Source organism: Penicillium griseofulvum (assembly GCF_001561935.1).
Source record: "Penicillium griseofulvum strain PG3 chromosome Unknown contig_95, whole genome shotgun sequence".
In the NCBI taxonomy this organism is placed as follows: Eukaryota; Fungi; Ascomycota; class Eurotiomycetes; order Eurotiales; family Aspergillaceae; genus Penicillium; species Penicillium griseofulvum.
In genome coordinates this window covers 1,983,430-2,007,985 of record NW_024467454.1, presented here as the reverse complement: position 1 = coordinate 2,007,985, position 24,556 = coordinate 1,983,430, and the positions used below count along the sequence as shown (strand labels likewise).

General features: G+C 48.3%; 5 protein-coding genes across 5 annotated transcripts; 2 read left to right on the top strand and 3 right to left on the bottom strand.

The window, feature by feature from the left end:
- Positions 1–350: 350 nt before the first annotated feature.
- PGRI_062150 (uncharacterized protein) lies at positions 351–1,409 on the bottom strand (the record flags this gene model as incomplete). The annotated part of the gene is made up of 1 exon (XM_040793929.1): positions 351–1,409. The coding sequence occupies one exon, from the start codon at positions 1,407–1,409 to the stop codon at positions 351–353; it is 1,059 nt and encodes a 352-aa protein (XP_040648784.1).
- A 2,866-nt stretch (positions 1,410–4,275) lies between these two features.
- PGRI_062140 (MFS transporter) lies at positions 4,276–6,202 on the top strand (the record flags this gene model as incomplete). Its single annotated transcript, XM_040793928.1, has 6 exons — positions 4,276–4,612; positions 4,663–4,772; positions 4,829–5,434; positions 5,511–5,831; positions 5,884–5,956; positions 6,015–6,202. 6 exons carry the CDS (start codon positions 4,276–4,278, stop codon positions 6,200–6,202), a joined length of 1,635 nt encoding a protein of 544 aa, XP_040648783.1.
- A 587-nt stretch (positions 6,203–6,789) lies between these two features.
- Positions 6,790–17,731, bottom strand: PGRI_062130 (Acyl transferase/acyl hydrolase/lysophospholipase; the record flags this gene model as incomplete). Its single annotated transcript, XM_040793927.1, has 14 exons — positions 6,790–7,254; positions 7,308–7,390; positions 7,440–7,808; positions 7,868–11,315; positions 11,473–12,359; positions 12,428–13,904; positions 13,956–14,598; positions 15,099–15,148; positions 15,536–15,700; positions 15,817–16,302; positions 16,362–16,890; positions 16,948–17,130; positions 17,176–17,353; positions 17,494–17,731. The coding sequence occupies 14 exons, from the start codon at positions 17,729–17,731 to the stop codon at positions 6,790–6,792; spliced, it is 9,201 nt and encodes a 3,066-aa protein (XP_040648782.1).
- Positions 17,732–19,317: 1,586 nt separating this feature from the next.
- PGRI_062120 (cytochrome P450) lies at positions 19,318–21,426 on the bottom strand (the record flags this gene model as incomplete). Its single annotated transcript, XM_040793926.1, has 8 exons — positions 19,318–19,357; positions 19,507–19,578; positions 19,646–19,731; positions 19,786–20,284; positions 20,340–20,465; positions 20,542–20,900; positions 20,952–21,148; positions 21,198–21,426. 8 exons carry the CDS (start codon positions 21,424–21,426, stop codon positions 19,318–19,320), a joined length of 1,608 nt encoding a protein of 535 aa, XP_040648781.1.
- A 1,055-nt stretch (positions 21,427–22,481) lies between these two features.
- On the top strand, positions 22,482–24,279 carry PGRI_062110 (Winged helix-turn-helix transcription repressor DNA-binding; the record flags this gene model as incomplete). Its single annotated transcript, XM_040793925.1, has 6 exons — positions 22,482–23,197; positions 23,275–23,456; positions 23,547–23,662; positions 23,722–23,866; positions 23,918–24,138; positions 24,214–24,279. The coding sequence occupies 6 exons, from the start codon at positions 22,482–22,484 to the stop codon at positions 24,277–24,279; spliced, it is 1,446 nt and encodes a 481-aa protein (XP_040648780.1).
- Between the last annotated feature and the right edge of the window lie 277 nt (positions 24,280–24,556).

Below are 24,556 nucleotides of genomic sequence, written 5' to 3'. Positions count from 1 at the left end.
TAACTTTGGATCAATTAGAGCCTCGAGACGAGGAAGACGACTGCTAATTCGTGTCCTTGTGGCCCTGCTTTCAGCCGTATGACCTCGAACATGGAGGATGGAAAGACCTCGCCATACCCTAGTTTTATAGACCACGTTGTCACTGCAACACCCGTTCAACGACTAGATGGACAGGACAGCCAGGAAAGCTCTTCTTCTACCGTACTATAACGAATGATGGCTTACGAATTTTAAGACTCACGAGGTCGAACGAGCATCTCCGTTAGACAAAAACAATAATATTCCGAATCAGGACGCAGGCAAAGAGGTCGTGGACTGCTTTGCTTCTGATCTCGTTGCTACAGTATCCATCAACAACTCCAAAACCTTTCCATATACTCCCGCGCGCTCGTAGGCTTCACTTCAGGACACAGGCTATTCACAATGGGGTGTAGGACCACCTCATCCTCTAAGTCTCGGATATAGGCAAGGTTGAACTCGGTCCACATCTGTCCCATGAAGTCATCCTGAGCCAGACTTACCAGTCGCTTCTCGAGGTCCTCTCGCTTTAGGGTGACCACTTTGAACTTCTTCCCAGTCACAGCTTCGGCATGCGCCAGAAGTTCTCCCATTGTCAGGGTGTCCCCTACCATGCTCATGTTCTCTTCCCACTTTGGCAAGTTGAGAGAACCAGCGACAAACCGGCCCACATCTTTCATAGAGGTCATCGTGATCCGCGGCCACTGACCATCGTCTTTGATGGGAAGCTCTGCGATACCGTTTCTGAGTCCAATGAGAAAAGCCCCCGATTGATCAATTAGAGGCCCTTGCCTCTGGAGTCCTTGGCACGCTTCATCCTCACCAGGAATATATCCTCCTCCTTTCTTTAGTTGAGCAAGAGCTATGGCCTCGTCAGACTCAGGTTGAGAGGGTAAAGGATATATCCCATGCCCAAGGTAGTTCATGAAAGATCCATGGTTGAAATTGGCGCACTCTATCTCGCCTTTGTGCTTGGTGCATTCATCCCACACGCCATGGTTCCCCCATCGAAGGGTAGAAACTCTCTCCCAGCCCTTAGGTCCGAAACCCCACTGGGATGGAGCGAAGCGTTTACATCCCGCACGGAGAGCGGCATTCAGTATGTTGATCTGGATCTGTGCTTGACTACCGTCGATGGCCGAAGTAACGGATATGACAGTGTGTATACCCTTCAAGGCAGCCACAAGTGATTCCACGGACAGGTAGTCGACAGTGCGGATCGTGGTACGTGTTGATTCTTGGTCGATTGCACGCAGCCAAGTGGGAGCTTGGGAAGAGCGCGAAAGGATAACTATTTTCCATGACGAAGTCCATCGGTTGGCTATGACAGCCGTAACGATGGCCCGGCCGAGGCTAGGTGACGTACCACCGGGAAGTGCTAAGGTAGGCATGGAAAGCGGTGGTGTCGTAGAAGGGAGATTAGGTTTATTGCAAGATGAATAAAGGGGCGGGAGTTCGTACCGTTTTCAAGGAAATCTATGTTATTTATATTCAAGGATCCCGAATAGCTGGACGCTGTCCTCGGACACGGATTTATGGACTTCCGCGGATAACAACCCAGCCGGTGGAGCTGGGATCAAGAGTCCGCTATTCGGTCGGGTTCGGATTGACCCGAAAATCCCCACCAGGTTCCGGGGTTCCTTCAGCAGTAGCTACAGTAGATGCCTGCGGAGGCGGAACCCGCGGGCTCCGCTGCGGGAATACCTGCTTGGTATGTGGAAACGTGTTGTGGCAAAAAAAAAGGATTCAAAATGACAGCGGTGGATTCTTGCCTAGCATTTCTTGAGTCACTTTGTCAGTCCAGTCCTCCCCTGATGGTCCAGCGAACTCAGCCCAGAAAATCGTCCACAATGGCCTCCGCACTCCCGACTATTCCTTATTATATCTTCTGCATCATCGAGCCCGTGGTGCTCATCCTCGCATTCACAGTAACCTCGATCTCACCTGCCTACTACGTATCCGGACAATCTCAACTCACATTGCCACCAAGCCTCGCTCCATCTGAGACAATTCTCACCTATCAGACGAGCAACCTCTTTCTCTTGATCGCTATAATCGAGATTTACGTCTTTCACTCAACCGACGACATCAAAGTGGCTCGCGCATTGTTAACAGCACTATGGTGGGGTGATCTGGGACACTTAGGTGTTACAACATGGTGCATGGGTTGGCCAACGCTACGCAATGTTGGAGAATGGAGCTTAGTGAAGTGGGGAAATCTTGCAGTTCCCCTGTTCTTGTTGACCATGAGATCATTTTATCTCTTCAGCATATTCGAAACAGAAGGAAAGACTAAAAGAGAGAAGAACTTTTAGTAGCTGAATTCTTTACATCGAGTTGTTGACCTGTTAGGGTTGGCCACATTAGAGCGCTTGATGGTTCGTCCTATGCCGTTCCATGACCTGCCATGCTTCAAGTCAAGCTCGTGAAAAGATTGCCCCAAAGGAGGAGATACATGTGACCGTTTACGCTACTTTACATCCCGAGTCTCAAATCCGTAATGAGATAGTTAAACCCAATTCATTACATAACACAATGACGGCGATTTTTGCTTTTTTCCCCATCATTAATCTGCATGATATTGGCAAAGATATACTCTGCCTTGCGAACGGCGGTGACATTGTGGCCAGGGTATAGATGTTGACGGAAGTTTACTTGCTGTCATAGTGCCGTGTGATTTGTTAGTTAGGGCTTACACTGGAGGACCTGAAAACTTCTGACAGAAGTGAGATTTCACATATAGCCTGCGGGTTCCAGTTCACTTGCATTAATGTCTTCTTGTCATCTCGGCAACGTCGACATAGTAACCTTGAGAAGACCGATATCGGTTTATAATCGAACATCAGGGTTCAGGTGAGAAATAATGATTTACGAGAAACAGTACATGATCTGGTGAAAACATTGAAATGAGTGAAAGACAAGAAAGGGATCAAACGCACTGATGCCATGTGACTGCATGTGACTGTTGTCGAGATTATCACCTAATAATTTCACTATGGCTTTCTCGCTTTTCAAAACTCCGACTCTTGTACGGAGTAGTACTGATACCTTCATCCATTGTGGAGATAAAGTTTTCACCGAGCGTGTTGAGACAGCCTGCACTAATCGAATTGACCTCAATTGCATGACAAACCACACCCGTGAACACAAAGCGTCTATGAGATTTGAATCAAATATATTCTGTTTCGAAGTGTACTAGTCCGTAGTGACTGCCATTGCGGGTGTATGCAACGGGCACGGAAATAGAAGTCGTCTGTCAGAAGACGGTTCAAGGCCTCTTTATGTCTTTTCCCGCATTTTCCACTTGAGATTGAACTCAGCAATCACAAAACTGGGTGAGAAGTGAGAATCACCCGCAATCATTCGCCTCACCGCATTGACCACCTACACCTCTAAAAGCTCCCGATAAAAACATGGCAATCGAAAAATCGCACACAGAAAATACATTCGAGTTGCCACACCCGGCAGTCGTCGAGCAAGGGAAAGGAATAAAGTAGAAGCGTGCTCTTTATTCTCTAGTCTGGATGCATTGTCTCTCGCGTACGGAAAAAAAAAGTGATTCTGGGAAATATGAAACTTCGACAGCAGATCGAGGCAGTGGATGACAGGATAAGCTAGGCCTCCTAATATAGCCAAATAGGTTACGAGTAACATCCACAATATAAAGAGAGCCAGCTCCACCTTCACATATCATGGGTCCGACGCGGAAGGGGAAGGCAGCGAGTGAGTCAGTCATTCTCGACGTCCTGAACCGCGATCCCTAGTATTCAAATTGGCACTAGAGTCTATCGAGGTAAGGCCGGTGGAGAACTGAGCATCGTTGGTCGGAAACATTGTTAGTTGGAAATCCACTCAAAGTGTCAGGCGTTGATCTTGGTAGGTCTCGGGTGCTCGGCCGAGGAGATGTGCAACTTCAGGTCGGGGGCCGAGCATGTCGAAGATTCGTAGCCAATATGATCGCGCCTATGCTGGAAGGAACTCCATTCCGCTTTCCGATTGGCTTGCCGACACAAGTGGAGCTCGGGAAGATCTATACCCCTTTAGCTTAGTTTACCCTACCTACCCTTGAACAAAGAAATGAGTCCTTTCGGCTGCAATACCGAGAAAGGGATGTAAAGATGGAGTGATAGAGGGAATATGTGCTATATTTAATATTGAACATAAGCCAGTAGGTGATGTTGTAAATTGTTCTCACTCTATTATCAACTCTAGGTTGAAAGGTACTTGTTGGAGCGCCCTAAGTTTTGATTCCAGACCATGTCAGCATTTAGCGTTCGCGATGCGCCATTTGGCCAGCTCTGCCGATTAGTTCTCGGTCCCCGGGTCTTCCTTTACCCTGATGAGGAGGCTGGGTTCCAGTATCAACTGCCGGAAGAAACACAGGTTGAACTACCTACACCTCCAGCGAACAGCAGCTCTACAGACACGGATGCCGATGTAGAGAAAGCTGAGCCTGTGCCTTCACCAGGCCAGTCAAAGTCTGGTTACCAGACTGTCAGTTGGTATAGCGAAACCGATCCTGAAAACCCGCAGACGTGGTCCCTGGCAAAGAAAACTGTCGCTTTTTCGCAGATCTGCCTTCTTACCTTTTCCGGTCAGTTAACGAGGGATTTCGTAAGAAGTTTTTATATTGACTAGATATAGTGTACTGTGGATCCGCAATCATCACTCCAGCTCAGCCAACCTTTGTGGAGATGTTCGGTGTGAGCGTCCAGGAATCGTCTTTGGCACTCTCGATGTATGTTCTAGGATATGTAAGTATATCCCCATCACCTTGGCAGAGGTGTCCGAACTCATCCGGCATTTCTAGGGTGTTGGGCCGTTATTCTTTAGCCCTTTGTCAGAAATACCGGCGGTTGGACGCAATATCCCGTACTTCGTTTCGTTTACGCTCTTTATAGTTATCACCGCTGTGACATCTCGCGTGTCAAATTTTGCAGGATTGATTGTCTTACGGTTTCTTCAGGGACTGCTGGGTGGCCCAGTTCTGGCAACAGGAGGAGCCTCAGCTGCTGATATTCTTTCTTTCCCGAAAATTCCGTATGGTCTCACTTTCTGGGGATGTGCAACTCTGGCAGGACCCGCTTTAGGTCCGCTTTTATCTGGGTTCTCAGTGCCCCTGAGCTCCTGGAGGTGGTCTATGTATGAGCTTCTCATTCTATGTGGCTTCACGTGGATTCTGTTATTCTTTTTCCTGCCTGAAACCAATGGCGACTTCATTCTCTTGAACCGGACCAAACGTCTACGCAAATCCACCGGGAATGAGAATCTTCGATCAGATTCAGAGATTAAGCAAGGGAATATTCACTTCCTGTCACTGCTGGGTGGGTATTTGACTACTCCTTTCTTGGTTACTCTGAAGGATCCGTCGATTGCCTTTATTAATGTCTATACCGGTCTTATCTACGGTATTTTTGTAAGTCTCGTAAGTCTCGGAACAGCAAGAGTATAGCGATTGCTTGCAGCATAGTGAACTAACAAATGGCGCTTAGTACTCATTTTTTGAATCATTCCCGATTGTTTACACCCAGATTCACGGATTTTCGATGGGTATTATGGGAATCATTTTTCTGTGCGTTGTTGTAGCCTGCTTCTTCGGGGCCGGCTCATACTTGGCGCTTGTCAAGTTCCACTATGAGCCGTATACTTATCAGAATGGAATCGGCTCCCCTGAACATCGACTTCTTCCTGCCGTTTTTGCGGCCTTAATTGCGCCGTTTGGAATCCTTATTTTCGCCTGGACATCTCGGGATTGGATTAATTGGGTTGTTCCCACGATTGGTATTGTTCTCTACATGTCATGTGTCTTTGTGGTAGGTGAACCGACAGCCATGGGAATGTCCGTGTGCTAAACATCCTTTCTAGATTACGATGTGTATTTTCATCTATCTTCCAATTTCCTATCCTCGCTATGCTGCGAGTTTGTTTGCTGCAAACTGTGAGTTGGAAGTCGTTTCCCGAGTTATCAAACAGGCCTTTTCTAACAAGCTTCATAGCATTCCTGCGCAGCGCAGTGGCTTGTGCTGCTATTCACTTCTCGCAACCACTATTCATCAATCTAGGTATTGGAAAGGGATGTAGCGTCCTCGCTGGTTTGACGTGGGCGTGTTTCTTTGGAATCCTGGCTCTTTGGGAGTACGGTGACAAGCTAAGAGCTAGGAGTACATTTGCGCAAGTTTATTAATGGCTGTACATTATAAGAGAAATGCGGGTTTGATGCGAAAGACTACGGCTTGGATGGAATTGGTTAGACCTAGTATTATATCTCATACATAAATAAGAAAAAAGAATTGAGGAGGAAAATTCGGCTTCCCTTTTATAACATCCTTGACTGCAATGTTTCTAGAAGAAGTCTCTCAGTGTCAGTCAGCATATTGAGAGTTAGCAATTGGGTCTACCTCTCTAGTAGGCTACGTGCGTGAGGCTGTATTACTCTCAATATGCTGACTTACACTGAGAGACTTCTTCTAGAAAAATCAATTCAAACAACTATGCAAGTACGTTATGGAGTCAAAAATGTAGGCTGCTGTTTGGCGATTTATCAAGTTTACCGCTGAAAATACCTCTTCTTCTTCTTCCTCCCCATGCACCCATTATCCATTCTAAGACCTTCTCTCTTATATAAGGTTCAGAACAACATCGCTAACTAACGGGCTACACAGCAAACATAATGGTGAATCAAACGCACTTCTCCATTAGATGGAAACATAGAAGGTTCTGATTGCACCTAATTTGGTTCAGATACCGACTCATACACTACCACCACATCACTCACACGTAGCTACTAAGAAACTCATATCCCTGAATCGCTGCCTTCCAGCCCTCCGACTCAGGATTGGTGCTAAGATCACAAATATGCGGAGCCCCCTCAATCAAAACCAAGCCACCAGTGACTCCTGCATCCCGAAGTGCATCATAAGTGCCTTGAGACTGCTGCCAAGGAATCAAATCATCATTTGTTCCATGGATGAAGAACGTGGGCGTATGATAATTGCCTCGTGAGATTTGGGCGCGTGGACTGACTCGGACGATTTCATCTAGCGAAGGCCGTGGGAGAGCATTCCAGTCTCGGATGTTAAAGCCTGCGCTGTTCCTTTTGCTGGGAAGACCGCCAATAATTATTGGCAGTGTTTGGGCTTTCCAGTTGATGTGCAGGACGATGCGACATCTGGGGTCGGTGCGGATGCGGGGGTCCGATAGTGGCTCCCAGGCACCGACAATACCGTAGTTGGTGATCTGTTCGATTCGTTAATCAACATATCGGGTTTAATATGGAGTGGGGAACTTACGGGCTCATCTTGGATCGCTTCTAACAAATCGTATGCATCTCCCTGATCTTCTGCCCCGACGGGCTGGATGGGATTGCTCCACCCTATTGAGAGGTTAAATCTCCCTTTAAAGAGGATGGGATTTTAACTTACACTCATCTTCATAGTCCGTCGGGCAATAAAATGCCAAGATTGCCTCTGGTGGCCTCAACCCTCTTTGCGGAGCTGTCCAGGCCAGTGACATTGCCAATTGTCCACCAGACGACCATCCGACAACGACGACTCTCTCACCGTCAATCTTGACTCCTTCATTTGGGAGTGTGATATGCGGCAGTTTGTTTCTCGCCCAATAAAGTGCATCACAAATGTCGACCATTGGTCCATCGACAAGTCTAACTTCAGGACAGAGCCGATGATCCAGGCTCACCGGGAGAAACCCCTTATTCAGCAAGAGACGAGTCTGAGCTGGTCGAATGTCCTTGCGGGAGAAGATCATATGGCTACCTCCGTGTATCATCAGGGCTGTGCACGAGTAGTTAGCATACGCCTGCAAAGTCAAAGGCAATCAAGTGCATATTTACCGACTGGGAGTTTTGTGTGTGTTGGAACCGAATCAAGAGGGTAGTACACATCAGCATGAATCTTCGTTCTGCCTACCGTCTTGTATACGACTGTCTCAACAGCCGCCTTCGCCGTGGGCGTTTTGGTCTCAACAGGGGGTGATTTGAAAGCAGCGATCACGCGGACGGTCTTTGACTCCAGGGACTCTCCACTCGTCCACAAAACTTCCTTGAAACCAGCCGCCTTCATCTCCATTTCCCAATGTTTCTCATCAACCAAGGCATGCGTGCGGTTGTCCTCAAATAGCCACCATCCCTCGAACAATCCAACAACAATATCAAGCCAGAACATGTTTCGTGTAATCTCAACAAGCGCAACGGCACCATCCTCGCGTACCATTTTGTTAAGGGTGACTAGCGATTGTTGCAAGCTCCTTGTCGCATGAACACAATTTGTGGCAATGATCATGTGGAAGGCATTCTCATATTCCCGTTTTGGATCTTTCTCGATATCCAAAACCTGGAAGGACATTTCTCTGTCATCCTTGAACTTCCTCTTCGCAGCTGAAACTAGCGACGTTGAGATATCGGTGAAGACATACTCGAAGGGAATACCATGACTTCTAAGGTACTTGATGATGTGCTTCGTCGTACCCCCCGTTCCGGCCCCAATCTCCAGAATTCGAAACTTCCCACCTCCGTTCGAGTTGGAGAAAGCAGTTTTGAGAAAGTCTCCTAGAAGTAATGTTGGGGTTCGAAGAAGAGGCCAGTTCTCATACATATCCTCCAGAAGTAGCTTGTTCGCTCTGTCGCCGAATATCAACTGAAGACCATCAATATTCCCACCGAGACATTCAGCGAGCTTTGGGCCGATAACTTTCACAAGCTGCGTCACGACCTTATGTTGTGGCCAGAGGTCAACGATCTCTTGATATATGTCTTCAGCGAGCGTTGAATCAACCGGTACATCTGTTCGAACGAAGCCATCTTCCGTAGCGAAGATCAGTTCTCCATCCTCAAGTACATGATAATACTGACGAACTAGCCTCTTGTGTCTATCCAGAGCAGGCACCATAGGTACAGCAGCACGAGGACTCAGCCTCGCGAGATCACACCCAAGCTCCGCGAAGGCCTCAACGACATATGCAAGAACAAGCCGTCTCTGATCTGGGTAGGCTTCAGTCCAAAAATTGGCAGCAAGTGTCCCCTCCGCGAGTTGATCGTACGCGAACTGAATATTCTTAAATGAACTAGACGCGGAATTGATGGATGGTATCCTTTCACACTGTGCAGACATAAGAATCCCTTCTGCCTCAAATGAGGCCGGCCCTTCGTCGATCGACTCTGTCGGGGTAGGTACTGTAGAGTGATCTGTAGGTGTATCGACTGGCGCCCATTCCTCGCCGCTAGATTCCTCGAAGCTGTCCTCGATGCCGTTGAACTTCGAATCAACATAGGCCGTGAGGCTCTTGAGATCTGGGTAGAACAGGAAGCTAGCCAGGTCAATTGTAAGACCAAGAGTCGCTCGAATGTCGTTCATGACCTCTGTAGCCATAAGAGAGTCGATTCCAAGGTCTTCCAAAGACGATTCGTCGTTCATATCATCCAGAGGTACGTCTGTGACATTGTGCAAGATTTGGAAGAGTTCTGCCCGCGTACTAGGCTGCTTCTTAATTGCCTTGGAAAGCGTGGATGACGCACCCTCCATTAGGGGTGGCAGTTCCTTAGCTAAAAATGTGTCCGACTTGTGATGACTGACAGGCGTACTAATTGGTTCAGCAGCTGTTGGTCTATTCACGCTCTTCAACATCCTCATTAGCAGTGCCTGCGACATCTTCGAAAACTGGAACCCAAAGGCCGCCATAACCATTTGCTTGCTCCTTGCATCAAATATATACGCATCAGCAGACGCATCGGTCTGCCCTCCTGGAGTCATATTAGAATAAACCATCCACTCCTTTGCGTCTGGATCGAAGTTCCCCCCGATCTCAATATGCGAAATCTTTGAACACACTAGAACATCCTCTAAACTGTCGTTGTTGAAGTAGTTCACCAGGAATCCAGCGAATTGCATGAAACTATCCGTCATGGGGGTATCACAGAGGCGCTGGTCAATTGGATCGCTCGGGTCCACGTCGATCATCACCTTCCCGGCGGCTTCCAGACGCAGACACGCGACTTTCTTGATTCCGCGGAAGTTTTCAGCGTAGTGCACTATGTGGTTAAACGCACGGTAGATATGCTTTCCTTCCATTGTTTCGGCGTCCGGGTGATTCATTATCTCCTCACAGCGACCGATCCCGGTGAGGGTTTCAAAGCGTTGGAACAGCTGGGCAGATTTGGAATCATCACGTCTTTGGAGATATACCCGTCCAGTCGATGTCTCAAATGGTGCACTGACACGGCCCGTCTGACTCGGAGGTAGTTGAGTAATAATCGAGAATGACCATGAAGGTCGCTGATCATCCGTTTGCTGCATAGTGAGAAGGAGCTCCTTGTTCGTGTCAAGGCCAATTGGCGAATTCATCACGAGATCCTGAACAGCTGTTACCCAGGTCGTGGCTGAAGTATCTGAATGGAGAAATAACGCAGCTCGAGCGACGATCTCGAAGTACAACGAGGCTGGTGCTAGAGACTGGCCTCCCATAACGTGGCCCTTTAGCATGGACTGGAACCGATCGCTCTGCGGCGCGATACGAAACACTGCGCTGGTCTTCTTGTCGTTGTTGAATCGCAGGAACTTGAGGAGCTCATGGATTACAGGCTGAGTTTCAGCTGTAGGCTCTGGCAATGTTTCCTTTTCGCCTCTCCCAGCGATGAAGCCAAGCCAGTGGCGAGTCTTCTCAAATTGATACGATGGAAGGCGAAGGATTTGGTATGATGGTTTCTGAGAGCGATCGAAAAGCCAGGACTGCGCGGCATAGCCCGATTTCCATAGGTCAGCGGTGGTATTTGCTAGTGAAGTCAGTGCGTTAGCCGTCGTCAGCTGAGGGGATAAGAACAGATGTTCGTGGCTTTCTGCTACGCAGCCCCTGGCAAGCTGAATAACGGATGACCCTCGGCCAACCTCGAGGTATGTACTCTTAGGGAACCTCTTCTCAAGCCTCTCAATTGCCTGCTGAAAGAAGACCGAGCGTCTTGCATGACTTGCCGGTAACCGGGAATCAGGACTCTCCGCACTTTCAGTGCAGAGCTCAAGATGTATGTTAGGTTCCTGCCAGCTTAATCCTCTAGATAATGCTGTAATATGTGACAGCAAGGGCTCTGTGAACCTTGAGTGAAACCCATTCGTGACTTCCAGTCTTTTGGTCCGAATCGAGTCTCCTCCAAAGGAAGGGTTCTCTGAAAGAAATGTCTCTAGGGTGTCGATTTCCTTGGCAGAGCCAACGACGACATGGCTGTTTGGTCCATTGTAGCAGGCAATTTCGACGTTCCCGTAGACTGAACTGAGGAGTTTGAAAACGGTTTGCTTGGAGGAAGAGCATAGATCCTGGTTCGGGACCCCAATGCTTCGTCATGATTGACGCCCTTCCACAGATAAGTTTGAGAGTATCGGCGAGCGACAACACGCCCGAGACGCATAAAGCCGTAAGTTGGCCGAAACTATGGCCAACGACTGCATTTACCTTGAGTCCGCTGTCAATCCAAGCTTTTGCGGAAGCGTATTGAATCGCAAACAGCGCAGAGTGCAGAGTGGTCAAGTTCCCAACTGGACCTTTTGAAAATATTGCAGGGTATATGCTCTCAAAGCCAGAAGAGATCAAGATCTCGTTACAAGCGTCGAGGTGATATCGAAGCAGTGCTGAAGACTGGTAGAGTTGTTCACACAGCCCGATTGATTCGCTTTCCTGGCCCCCAAAAACAAAGACTATAGGTTTCGGACTCGGTAGGACGTCTATCGCCGAGAGAGTGGTCAACTTGTCCTTGAGCTCGGAGATACTGGCCACGGTGGTTGAGAAGAAATGCGAGAGCGAGTGGTTTGCTCTATCGGCTATATTGAACACCACATCAGAGATCCGGACACCAGATCCAAGCGTCCCCAGCCAAGTGGAAAGCTTCTCCGAATACGCAAGAGCACTTCTTGAAGATCCCGCAGAGATAAACACAGGATACCTCGTTCCAATTGGGGCATGACTGAGATTGTCAATAGGGTTAATCCTAGAAAATGGCCCCTGGCGAACCATAACAGCCGCATTACTTCCAGCAGCACCGTAACTGTTGACACAGGCTAGCAAGGATGGTGCATCCCAGGGCAGCAGTCTCTGCGGAATTTCTATTTGCGTGTTTGAAAATGGGGCAATCTTCGGATTTAGCTGCCTGTGGCTGGCTTGCTGGGGGATTTGCCCATGCTCCATCATAAGCAGGACTTTGACGAGCCCGGCAATACCGGCTGTAGCTTCAGTATGCCCAATGTTACCCTTGATAGAGCCAAAGTGGAGTTTGATGTCCCTTGAAGAGCCACCGAATGCTTCAGCAATGCTGTTACACTCAACTGGGTCGCCTATGCCGGTACCTATTTCTAAATCAGCAAATGCACGACCGAAGTGTGAGTACCATTTCAAAGACACAAAAGTTACATACCCGTTCCGTGAGCCTCAACGTACGTCACTGAGTGCGGATGAACCCCAGCTTGGCTCATGACATTCTGATAAAGTTTAACCTGCGAACCTGAGTGAGGCACGGTGATGTGGCTCAAATTCAGATTCTGGTTCGCCGCAGACCCCACAATGACACCGAAGATATGATCCTTCTCCTCCAACGCAGAAGCTAGGGGCTTAAGAACAACCGCACTAACTCCCTCTCCACGACAATACCCATCTGCATCTGAATCGAAAGGCTTGCACTGTCCACTAGGGCTAAGGAACCCGGCGGCTTTGAGATTCCGATAATCGAATGGACTAGTGATCACATTCGTCCCCCCTGCTACAGCCTGGGAACACTCACCGGACCAGATCGCTGTGCAGGCGGTATTAATCGCGACTAGGGAGGATGAGCACGCCGTGTCGATCGTTAGGGAAGGTCCAGTCCAGCCAAAGAAATGACTGACACAGCCGCTGATAAAACAGCGCGAGGTTCCAACGGTGGCATAGGCTGTTGTAGGCTGGCAGGATATGTTGTCGTAGTAGTTGTTCATGACAGCGCCAATGTAGCATCCGTAGTCATCCAGCTCTGGCTTGACGCCGGCGCGGAAGTATCCTGCTGATTCTAGGGCTTCGTAGACGACCTCGAGAAGGATCCGTTGCTGGGGATCCCAGGCGACGGCCTCTCGCTGAGACTTTTTGAAGAATTTATGATCGAAGGCATCAGGGTCGCGGAGGAAATTGCCCCACCATTTTGTATTCGCGTACTCGCCGGTTGTAGGTAGTTGTATTCTTTCAGCGGGAGCTGGTTCAGCCATTGATTTGCCGGATAGCAGCAGTTCCCAAAGTTCATCTAACGAATCTGCTCCGGGGAATCTGCCAGACATACCGACGATAGCAATGGAGTTGGGCGGATATTCAGAAGGCACAAAGTCTTGCGCATCTGAAACTCGGTTTCCTGGCTTGGTTGTCTTTTTTATCCTTGTCCCATTGGGGAATGAGTTGAGAGGATTCGATACTGTCAACTTATTCAGATTCGAGACATATAAACCCGCACCACTGACAAGCGAAGCCGGAATATGATTCCCGAATCCTGCAAACGCAACTGTCTTATGACCGTCTTCCAGCTGGGCAACGGCCCCCTGCACCGTTTTAAACCATGCGGCCGGCTTCAGCAAAATATTCTCGAGGGCGTGTTGGAGGAGGGATCCGCTGGTGATGATTTCACCGTTCACGGTAGAACGGAGTGGAGCTTGCAGCTTGTCAACACTGGGAAAATGGAGATCTGGACGGCCCAGGGCAAAGTCCTTGATCTTTTCCACGGCAGCGGTATGTATGTCCGAGTGAAAGGCTCCTTCTACACTGACAGTGGTCACATAGCAGCCATATGCTCGCAGCTGTTCAGTTAGGCTGGCTATATCAGAAAGGCTGGCTGTGACAGTAATGGACTTGGAATCGATGGTGCATGATGTATACGCCTGCTCATTAAGTCAGGTTTGACAACTTAGCAAGAAGGGCAAGGGCAATACCTTTGGAAAGGTGCTAACAAGATTAGAGATATCATGTTCATGAACATCATCTCCCTTCCATCGAACAGCAATGCAGCCTACCTTTGTCCCTTGTATACCAAATTGGTTATTGTCGACATAGGCACCGATAATGACAGCCAAACGAAAGACTGTGGCAGCTGTGAATGCGACTTCATCTTCGATCTCCGAGGTAGCCACCGCAATTGCACCGAGGAACCCAACACAGAAGCCCAGGACGCCGCCAGATTGGACCCTCTTAAGCATGACACGGTGAGGGCTGACCACATTCAGCTGCTTCAAGTAGCGGAAATACTGAGCGATCTCGAGAAGAACGGTAACCGGAAGACGAAATGCGTTGAAGTCGTAACTTGGCAAAGGGCCGTCTCCTACAACCCACTCTTGGAGCTCAGCGAGCAGCTTTGCTCCTGGAATATGGTTCAAGGAAGGATCGAAGTCGGCAATGAGCTTCCACAGTTCGGCCCCATGCTTTGCGGCATTGAGGACATGGGATAGTTGAGGATTCTCGTTGAGCTCCTGCCTCAATTGGTCAATTCCATCTAGAGAGGAGAGCTCTGCCTGAGGCCCGAAGACTATCAGCGAAGGTTCAGACGTGGTAGGTGCCATTTCCAAAGAGATGAGAGCTCTGCAACTCTAGGAAGTTAGAATAGCCTGGACGTTGGTGGGGATTGGACGTTTGATTTAGGTGAGGAGGTGATCCGCCAGACTTAGTGGTAACGATCTATTTCCTAAAGTTCGGGGAAAAACATAGCTACTTATAGGTAATCTGCCAATCTCGTATTAATTGATTTCAGGGTGGTTCCTTTGGAAAACTCAGGCCCCCCTCCCACATGTTCTAAAATTAACGCTTCTTCTCTCAGTAATGCACTATACAATTTCACACCTGGCCCCTGCTCAGTTGGGGGTGACAATGCCAGTCACTTGGCTACTTACTAGATCAACTGATCACAGTATAGCCATCCTACTCCGAGCCCATACAAAGCCTCGTTGTGGCCCCGCTGCGAGAGGGCTCGCTACATGCTCGGAGGTACGGCCGACTAGCTCGGGCCATGCCCCGGCTGTGTTGGTAAATGAACTCGGTTAGAGACCGAGCTAAGAGCTAAGCCCAATTCTATCACCACTTACTGGTATCTGACCTTTTCAGTCGAAGTGCTGGCTCGGATGTATTTACACTTCTGCGTAGTTAAGGCGTATTGTACGTGGTGGTAGATGTAATTGGGACAGGAGGGGTTAGGTTAGCCGAATGTATTCCTCCCTAACTTGCAGGAAATTATAATGTCTAATGTCTGATATATTATGAGTTGTCTGTATTAATCACAACCATAACCCCCGAACACTAGAAAATGCGTTTAGACCCAGATTGCTGTACCATAATAATAGATGATCTCCCCTTTATTATCCTAACTCCACCGCCAATAAACCCTACCTATTCATACATATGTATACTAACACCCCCTCCCTAGCAGCCCTGAATCAAAAACTCTCTCAAACTTTGTTTTCTCCAGAAAGGCTGCACATGCTTGAATCTTAGGGTCATACTCCCCAGTAGCAGGCTTACACACCACCATGACATTACACAAGACTTCGAGGTTCTGTCGTATTTCGCGCGTTGATGAGAATGCATTATAGCTCATGTCTTGTGGGTTTTGTAGGACGTCGAGCTGGATTTCGGCGGCTAAGGCTAGCGGCCGCATTATGAAGAGCGACATTTCTTTCCAGGCGGGGACCTTCGAGCGAGTAGAACGCATGTCAGCGGATGGTGCTTTTAGTTGAGATGGTCTGCTGTGATGTTCAAGAACGGGAACGTGGTAAATGGTATAAGAAGAAATTAGGATAGACTTACTTGTTTTGCATCAGTAACACTCGCCTGAAGAAGCAAGTCGCACATAGCATTTGTGACAGCGACACACGAAGTGCGATATTCCTTAGCAATGGGACCTAGAAACGCAGCTTTCTGGGATCCAATGATAGCCGTCTTGAGCCAATCAATTCGACCGCCTATGACGATGATACAAGTGAGCACGCGAAGTTCGTCATCTGGCCCATCCAGAGACTCCTGTGCCGAGAGGGAATTTAACATGATGGTAATCTCTCTCCCGATCTTGTCGTGGACAAGGCAAAAATTATAGTCAGATGCGTTGTCCCGTACGTATTTCTTGGTCGATTGGCGGTGGCGGTCTCCGTCAACGACAAGTTTCATGGCGAATATAAAAAGCGAAAAGACGGAAAGTCCCTCCGCCATGGTTTTCGTAATTCCTTCGGAAAGATAGACGTGCTGATTTGGATCGGAGTCTATTGTTGGGTCGGGAACTGGCATTGCGGTGCCGATCTAGTATGGAGTCGTTGGTCACAAAGGAAAGCGGCAAGTCGTAATCAATGCAAACCTACCTCACTGTCTTTGACTGGTATACAACATGAGAAACTTGCAGCTGCATTGCAATGCATCGCAAATGCAATCCAAAACGTCCGCCGTAGCATCTGAATATATTCCCGACTATGTGCTTTTGGCGGCATCATCTGAGATATATCTCCTTCGCCTTCTGCTGAGGTCCGATCGAGCACGTCATATCCCAGCAAGCCTAGCAACTGCATAGCCCGCGCTATGGTTAGAAGCCCTTTCGGTCCGCTGATATGAGTAAATTCAAACCTCGCAACAAGAAGCAAAGCCTGAACCGTCTCAAGGGTTAAGAAAGAAGAGTTATCGGCTAGATTCTCGGCTTGTTCTAGATGGAACCGGGCTGCTATGTACGACTCCATGGCTAGGGCTGACTCTCCACACGCAGTGGAGCCAGATAAAGCAGTGGCATATTTTAGGGCCATGCATTGGTGCGTCTCCTTTGGGACAACGGATAGCAAAAACTCCTGCTGGTCTATTAACCTCATGTGTTTCTGCACTATATCAAAGTACGACCGGTATCTGCATAGCGCATAATTAGACGGTAGGCTGATGTGTTTGTCATAGTGGGGTACGTACTGCTGCTCCAGCCCACTAAAGAGAGTGGGTTGCTCGAACAGTGGGTTGAATTTGAATGTGGGGCCTGGTGGATTGTCTTTTAGGTTGGCCATATCCAAATCTAGATCTGAAGGAGTCCCATCTGTGCCAGAGCTGTTCATAATATCGATCATGGCAGGTGGCCCATGGTAGTTGCTAAGGAGGCTATAAGCACAGTATATAGCTCCTTGGACTTAAAGAAGAGCATACCTCGGGTCAAACTCTGGGAATACCATATTTGAGTAGTCCATGTCATCACCTTGTGACAGTAGGTCATATGCAAACTGGGAGTTCTGCGACGTATAGCCTGGGGATAAGGCAGAAGTCGGCTTCATGGACTGAGTGGTAAATTGTAAGCCTTGTTCCTGGAGCGTCGTTTCCGCTTGTACTGTCGTTGTAAGCGCAGATCCAAAAAGAACACCCCCCACCCCCCTCCTCCCCGGCGCCAACACCGAATTTCTCAGTGTTAGCGGGTGGGTGGTTGGGGGAGGGAGGCGGGGGGGGGGGCAGCATCTGGAGCATACTTACGCAGACGGGAGTGAAGCAGATTCAACGCCGACTTGATCTCGTTGTTATCTGCCTTGTCCGAGGGATAGACACACGTCTGGCCCGATTTGCGACAGCGATGGCACTGCGGCTTTTCCCGGTCGCAGCGCACCTTGCGCTCACGGCATAAGTTGCATGTTGCTCGCTTCAACTGGGACGAGGTCACTTGCGTTTGCGATTGAGGCTTTCTGGAGGGACCCAGTGAGGCCATCGTATTCATTGCGTTTCGGAGGTAATCGGTGGGAATCTACTTTAGTATGTATATATAGAGCACGGTCGTTTTGCTATTCTCTCCTGACCAAGGCGTTGTACGTTAAGCAGGAGGCTCCAACTTGGAGATGGTGTGAAGTGGGGTTCCGGCCCGAATGCGCTATCCCATTTTAGACTAATGATGTGCACCTGGGCAATCTCAAGCGACTCAGCGACTCCCAAGTTACTGAAAGCACCCTCATCGCTGTCTGGATTGCGTATCCTAAAAGTTCAATGCGCTAGATAAACCTCGAGCAGGCCTAAAATTTTACGCCTACGGCCTAGCCACTGATCCAATCGCAACTACAAATATAGTGTGGATTAGAAGGCCTAACGGTATCCACATTGATTTTTTGGTAAATACTACGGAATGCTTAGATGTTGGCTATCTGAGAGATGGTATTTTACGACTACATACCTACTTCATATGCTTTCGTATTAACTCGGAATACCCTCGTTGTACAGTGATAGAACAAGTACATAGGCCCCCTAATTTACCGCTAATACCGCCTTCCTAGACGCGAAGTACAGAACGTTTTTAGAACAGTGCGCAAGCCGCTTTTTTGTAAAGAAGTGATAGTAATATTTCATCTAAAATTCCGATGCTGTTCCTTCAATTCTTACGCTATATAAGTAGAGATAATCGTTATACATGGAGCTATTCTAATGTTCTGCTAGCAGAATATTATGTTAATTTATAGGTGCACCTGGGCAGGTATCCAGGTGTGGAGCAAATACATCCATGCAATGTAGGTATGTCCACTGACTGAACACGTAATATGGAACACTGCCAGGTGGCCCCTCAAGATAATAGACGATCTCCAGCAATCTCCAGGATAGGATAAAATCTTTCAATCGGTTCCCTCAGTACTAGCGGATACGGATATGCTGCAACTCCTTAGATTTTGTTAGCTCGAGGGCCCGTGTCAGTGTTGGTCTGTCCTGTTGTCGTCCCACCAGCGTCGCAGATCCACCATACTGACCAGGAGTATCAGGCAGAGATATCAGACCACTCTCCGTTTGCCTACTATGGTTAGATATGGGGCCAATTTGGCCTAATTTCTTGAACTTGCATCCGAAATGATAAATCCATGTTGGTGACGAGAGACCCACATCCATCGGAAATTAATCCCTCAGTTATGCATGATCTATACTTCCAAGTGGAAACTACTCGCCTAAATATATGCATGTACAACATATGTGCATTGGACCTCCGAAATATTGGGCCAAGCCTAATAATCTTAATACCGCGCTGTATACCCCCCTTTGTATTCCACCAGTTCTGCCAGTTTAAACCCCAAATATAGTTAGAACCAGCCACGTGACGGTAAGTCTAAGAAGATAGTGGTAGCAGTATATTTAAAAAGCAGGCGGTACGGAGGCGGTATGACTGGGTACATATATTTAGCCCAACATTTTGGAGGTCCCACTGTAACTTCGGAAAGTCGGTAGAATATAATACCATTACTATTTTTAGTTGTGAAATAATATATCCTGGACCTCCAATTACGCCATTCTGGATGTGGAATAGGAATAAACGCGTTTGGTAGGTCCGAGTTAGAAGACGTGAACGCTTGAGGCACGGGCCGCACCGCCACTAGAAAAGTTCTTAGATAGGCTAGTACGGACATGTATCTAGACAAAGAGAAGGTAGTGTATCTTGGAGAATGTACATGCAAGTCTATCGGGGCTGAGGGGTTTTGTTGGGGCTGAAAGATTTCTTATCAGCTAGGAATAGTGTCTTACGTTTTAACACCAATTTCAGCTGAGCGGTAAAAGTTCGACACGATACGAGTTGGCATCCATTCCACCACTACCCTTTCCCATAAAGTTAGAACTACTACAGGGGCCCTATCACTGCTCCCGCCTGCTGATGCGTACGCACAAGTCCTTTTGCATCCAGACCCCTGCATAGACTGACCTCCACGGCCGAGAAGGATTCACCAGGGCGATATCGTACTTGCGCAAGACCTGCCGAAAATTGGTAAGTGAACAACACATGGCTTCTGAGCTGATAGAACTTACCTCCGCGAAAATCTTATTGAGCTCCATCATAGCCACCGGTCTACCAGGGCAGGTATACTTCCCCGAAGCGAACGCCAGATCGACAGTGCTGCGCATTCTTTTCTCCCTGGCCTTCTCAGCTTCACCTTCCCCAAAGCTCAGCCACCTCTCAGGTCGGAACTCATCCGCATCGGCCCCGAAAATTTCCTTTGATCTTTGAATCCCCATGGCGGAGACCCCGATGCTAGAGTCTTCCGGAACAAAGAAGCCATTGATTGTAGCACCTCCCTTGGGCACAATCTTCGACGCGAGGAGAGCAATTGGCGGCCAGTAGCGGAGCCCTTCCTCGATGACTGCTTGGAGATAAGGCATTCTCTTCGCCTCGGCATCAGTGATGGGCGAGGATAAAGGGCCGACGTTATCGATTTCTTTGCGGAGCGTCGAATAAATATGTGGAGAACTCATGATGTGGAGAAACGTCGCCCGAATTGCTGTCGCTGTGGTGTCAGATCCTGCCACACTATCCTGGATATTAGAGCTTGTAATATGGGTTTATATCAGTCGAATTAACGTACATCTGAACTAGAGTCTCCGAATTTGCTTCGTCTTGAGTCATGCCATGCGCAATAAAACTGCCTAACATGTCCTTCCGGATGACCTTGTTCGGACCAAAACGCTCGCTCACCACTTCTTTGGCAAATCTAGGATTCTATTAGCTCACTTTACTTCATCTTTAAATTCTTCTGGTTTTGCTAAAGACGGAACTTTGCATCTTACCCCATAACCTTTCCCATCCCCACTTCATCAGTATCCTTCGGGGCCATCATCTGCAGGAATCTCGACTCCAGGACATTACACAGCCAAGGGTAAACCAAGATGATAGCAACCATGGGCATGAAGCTCTCTGTCATATGGATGTATCGATAAACATCTGAGTCGGACTCCAGATGCCCGAAATTCCTCGCAAAGGCAACGGACATGATGACATCCAAAGTGAAATATTGCGTTATACGCGCCAGGTCAACTGGCCTGTAGTCATTCGATGTGGATATATATTTCCTCTCAATGAGGTTGATAAAAGACTCTACGACCTTATCAATTTGGCCCTCTAGGCCCTCCACGTCCTTACCATTGTACTGCAAGCTTAAATTAGCATGTTTCCCAAAGACTGATTTAGGCGATGCTACCCCGGCTGTGGTCTTTGATTTCAAGATCTTATGAGCCTTTTCATCTCGCATAGACAGTATGTTGTCACTGCCCGGCCTGAAGCGCGCAGCTTGGTAGTCAAGAGCCCTGATGAAACCAGAACGAGGCTGGAGGACCTTAATCACGCTTTCGGGATTGGAATTCACTACCACATTGAGTCCTACGCGTGCGAGAGATCCTAATTTAAGTTAGTAAGAGTTCTTTCCATAGTCTCAAAGATGTACTACCATATTTATCAGTAGCATCTTTAATCGCCCATGGCAGAGTCCCTCGATATGCATGCCACACCAACCATAGGTTCGAGAACGACGCCAAAGGCGGACCGGGGATGTGTCTCAGTCGGTGCCACGCGATGAATCGCTGTATGAGAGAGTACACAGATAGGACGAGAAGGGCTACAAGTAGAAGTCGGACTGACATGCTCGTTTGTGCGGACTTGTAGCTTGGGAGGACCATGACGGGAACTAAGGTTATAAGCTTGGGACCTCGACGGCAGCAGATATTTTCGATCCAGAATCTGATCCGTGTTCAGTTTGACAGCAATGTTTAACTCTCCTTATCAAACTATAGGTGAGACAATGGGCAATATAGCCAAGCCGGAGACAGTTAGACTACAGGCAATCTAGAAGACGTACATGTAGATATATTATAGTAGACGCTGTTATGTACGAAATGCCTAAAGTGGGCTCATTCCCCTTGGTTCAATGTACGAAGTGCGTCACCTTGGAGCATTTGGTGTGCTTCTTTGTTTCTCTCCGAGAACCCGACAAGATGTCAAATCAAAAGCCGGCTGCACCCCGACGTTGGGCCAGCATATCAGCTCGGAAGGCAGAAACAGCTCGGGCTTACTACCGAGGGGTATTCTTGTAGTTGCCGACTATCCACATATGCTATCTAGATATCCAACATCCTCGGGCTCGTATCCGAAAATTATGTGGCTGTGTTATCGGGTACCAGTTTAGATCATCCACTTGCATCAGGCTTCACTGTCAAGATCATGCTGGGGGATCTCCAGTCCGGGCCTCTCTGTCAGATCAACTCACGTCAGCAGTCGACTAGTCAGGTGCTTCGAGATCTAGTTCTTTCAACATCATGCGATCTAGTATTATTCTCGGCCGAGATACTTTCATACACGCTAGCACTCGTGCCCTTGGAGGTACAATCGTACTCGCCACTGACTTGACTTCACCCTCGTACTTGCAAGCTGGCGCTCGCATCACCCTCCCCATTAGCATCCGCTTCAATTGCCTCATGCTTACAATATGCAGGTTCCTGTTCGAATAAGTAGCGGGGGTGTTTGACACATCGCTTTCTTCCACTAGGTCGTATCTGTCGTGTAATCCCTGCGCTAGGCAATCCTTCCTTCGCAGGCCTGAGCACTTCCACAACAAGTTCTCGGGGGCAGTCCGAACAGGTAAGTGTGTATATAAATTTCTACGTTGTAGCATAAGCCATGATAGCGATATATTCCTTTCACATTTCGTAGCTCTAATCACACTCCTCTCAGGACGATGTTGTTCAAAGCAGTCATATCGGTGTTGCTTATTTTTTCATTCTATCTGGTTCTTTTTGCGCAACTGATCTCTCGATTTTGGGGAAATGGTCGGGCTATTTCTAGCTCTTTGCGTCGAAAATCGATCAAGGTAGCTCAATTTAAGGGTGGGTCCGGAGGAGTATCCAAGGCGGCTTCGTCATACAACAATCAATCGCTAGACAACAAACCTCCATCACCCAAGAGCGACGTACCATCCATAATCTTACTCGCCAAACAAATCTCCGAACTGTCTACACAACTATCTTCCTGCTTCAACGCATCTACCTACCCAGAGCCCAACTTCAGCGCCTCTTCCGGAGACGTGCCCAAAACACCACAATACGAATCCTTGCGAGCGAGCCTCAACGATAGCGCTCTAGACCTGCTCCGTCTTGTGAATGGCCCAAAGAACACGTTACGCACTTATGCCTTCTCCCATTATGACCTCGCGGTGTTGCAGATTGCAGTTGAGCGAGGCTTCTTCGGACATATCCCGCTACATGGAAGCATTGACGCGGGGATGCTTGCAGACAAGGCCAAAATGGACGAGAATCGAACAACAAGGCTGTTACGTCTGTTAGCCACGCGACGTATATTCGAGGAAGTTGGAAGTGGGAGTGGTGTGTTTAGGCATACGGCTATGTCGGCTGTTATGGCGAGGGATAGCAATTTCCATGCTATGGTACACATGCAGTAGGTCTATGTCGCTCAAAGGGGAGGTAAAGAAGTTGGGTAACTCTGAAGACTAATACTGAGGGTGGCTTCAACAGGATGGACGAGATGTTCAAAGCGGCGGCTGAGCTATCAACACAAATCGACCGTTCCCCATACGTCTCAGACAATGAGAACTCTGCGTTCTATGCTAAGTTTGGGTTACCGGCATACGAATATTATGAGCAGAATCCGCAGAAGGGAGCACGATTTGCACAGTCAATGAATGCATGGTCACAGTGTGAGTCCGTTCTCGCAAGTTGATCCCCTTGCACCAACTTCTTCCCACTTCAGTGCTTGAATGAGTATCATTCTAAAAATTGCGGTCTAGTGGACAGCCAGGTTACAAGGCTAGTGCATAGCAGCTTCCCATGGGAGTCTCTAAAAGTCGGCAAAGTAGTTGACATCGGTGGTGGCTCAGGCCATATATCCATCGCCCTCGCTCGAGTAAGTTCTCTACCTCTCTGTATATAGTGCACAAGTAACTAAAAACAACTGGTCCACAGGAATACCCATCCCTCCGTTTCATAGTCCAAGACCTCTCGGAGCAAATGCTCTCCCAAGTCAAAGAAGAAAGCGTATCAAGCACAGGAGGCCGTGTAACCTTCCAGCGCCACAACTTCTTCGAGCCTCAACCTGTTCACGACGCCAGTGCGTTTCTTCTTCGACAATGTTTACACAATTACAATGACCTTGATGCAGTCAAGATCACACGGGCTATCGTCCCGGCCTTGGAGAAATGTGCCCCGGGTACTCCGCTTTTGTTGAATGAGGTCATTTTGCCGGAAAGTGGCTCGGTGTCCCGTCATATAGAGCATCATTTGCGCCAGGTAGATGTGACGATGATGGTTGTTTTAGGCGCGAAGCAGAGATCGAGGAGGGAGTTTGAGAAGCTCTTGAAACAGGCAGATCCACGGTATGAAGTAAGTGGTCCACTTTATCTCATTCATTATGTTCCTTGATACTGCATTTTCTGGATAATTGCTAAAATATCTCAGGTGGTGAGAACCTTTGATAATCCTATGGGAGTGGGCTTACTAGAAGTTCACCTTAAGGCCCGCTAGGTCGGAGGTATCCGTCAAGGCCCCGAGGTTTAAGTGTGTCAGGACTCCACCTCAGGACTGGATCTACCCTTCCTTGGTCTTCCCTTAGCCTAATTGTGCCTTGTTTCTCGTCTCAAGTCTGGACTTACAAGCGATTATCTACTGCTTCTTTGCTCAGACCAGTAGGTGTTCTTTGAGTCTATCAGATGTAATGAGGTAACTGTACGGTAGAGCATGACCAATCCATTTTACTTTTGCCTTAGAAGAGGGAACTGTAGAAGAACTGGAGGACGTGAAT